We start from the raw sequence: 1,280 nt of genomic DNA on the forward strand, positions 1-1,280 counted from the left end.
TATTATTAATTAAATCCACGTTTACGTTCGTTCACTTTTTAAAAAAAAAAAAAAAATTATTATTAAACTTTAATAACGTTTACTTGCCTATTAAATTTTCGCCATTTTGAAAAAAAAAAAACAAACTAATATTTAAAGTATTATTATTATTATTATTATTATTATTATTAAGGTTATTTGAAAAAAAAATAAGTAAAAAGCGTTATGTTATTTTTATTTATTTAAATAAATTTTATGTATGTTTAAAATTATAATTACACGTCATATAAGTACACAAAAAAAAGTCTTAAAAAGTCCGACAGCAAAAAAATAATAATAATAATAATTTTGTAGTTTTTTTTTTTTTTTGCTGTTAATAAGAAAGAAAGAGATAGAGAGAGAGAGAGCCTTAGGATTGGCACAGTCTTTTTTTTTTTACCGGAAAAAAAAAATAATAATAATTTCAAGCTTTTAAATCTTCACCGTCACTTTTTTTTTCATCTTTTTTAGGTTCTTCAGTTGTTTCTTCCTTTTTAAAATCTTTACCCTCCGTTGGTTTCATATCGTCGGGTTTTTTAGTACCTTTATCACCATCCTTTCCGGGTACAACGGGTACTAATTGTATAACTCCGGGAACGCTATGATAAATTATATTATGGGGTACAACTTGCGGAAAAAATTGCGGTACGAAATGTTGTTTGTAAAACGTCGCGTGGACTTGAGGGAATGGATGGATGACGGGTGTGAATGTTGCAAAAGAATGATGAGCTATCACATTTCCAAATGGGGTAAATGGGTGTCCTATGTATCCGGCATGGGTAATTGTTATGTAGAAATATATACAACAAAAAACAACCTGAAACTATTTAACCCTTTGCTATTTAAAGAGGAAAGGTTTCAAATAAAAAAAAAAAAAAATTTCTTTTACTTACCTTCATCTTTGATCGACAACCAACCAACCAACCAACCAACCAACCGATATGACCGAGTACTAACTTATGAATAAAATCCAAACCTTAAACGCGAGATGTTTTATATATGATTTTAACTTTTTTTTTCTTGCAAATCTTCTATTCTATGTAAAAAAAAAAAAAAAAAAAAAAAAAAAAAAAACCTTTGCTACCACGCCCTATTACCCGGCATCATTTAAATCCCAACTTTTGATTCGAGAAGACAAGTTGACAAAACATATTATTTAAGAAGAACGCCTTGAGAACTTGATTTTATAGGAGATTTTCTACACTTTAATTATTATTATTATTATTATTAATTTTACTTCCGACCAGATCGTGGCGATTAGA

The 1,280-nt window shown here is 27.9% G+C and overlaps 1 protein-coding gene across 1 annotated transcript; it reads right to left on the minus strand.

The window, feature by feature from the left end:
- Positions 1 to 442: 442 nt before the first annotated feature.
- Phum_PHUM518150 (uncharacterized protein) lies at positions 443 to 917 on the minus strand (the record flags this gene model as incomplete). Its single annotated transcript, XM_002431226.1, has 2 exons — positions 443 to 835; positions 912 to 917. The coding sequence occupies 2 exons, from the start codon at positions 915 to 917 to the stop codon at positions 443 to 445; spliced, it is 399 nt and encodes a 132-aa protein (XP_002431271.1).
- Between the last annotated feature and the right edge of the window lie 363 nt (positions 918 to 1,280).

This window comes from Pediculus humanus, genomic scaffold (assembly GCF_000006295.1).
Source record: "Pediculus humanus corporis 1103172108283 genomic scaffold, whole genome shotgun sequence".
Taxonomy (NCBI): Eukaryota; Metazoa; Arthropoda; class Insecta; order Psocodea; family Pediculidae; genus Pediculus; species Pediculus humanus.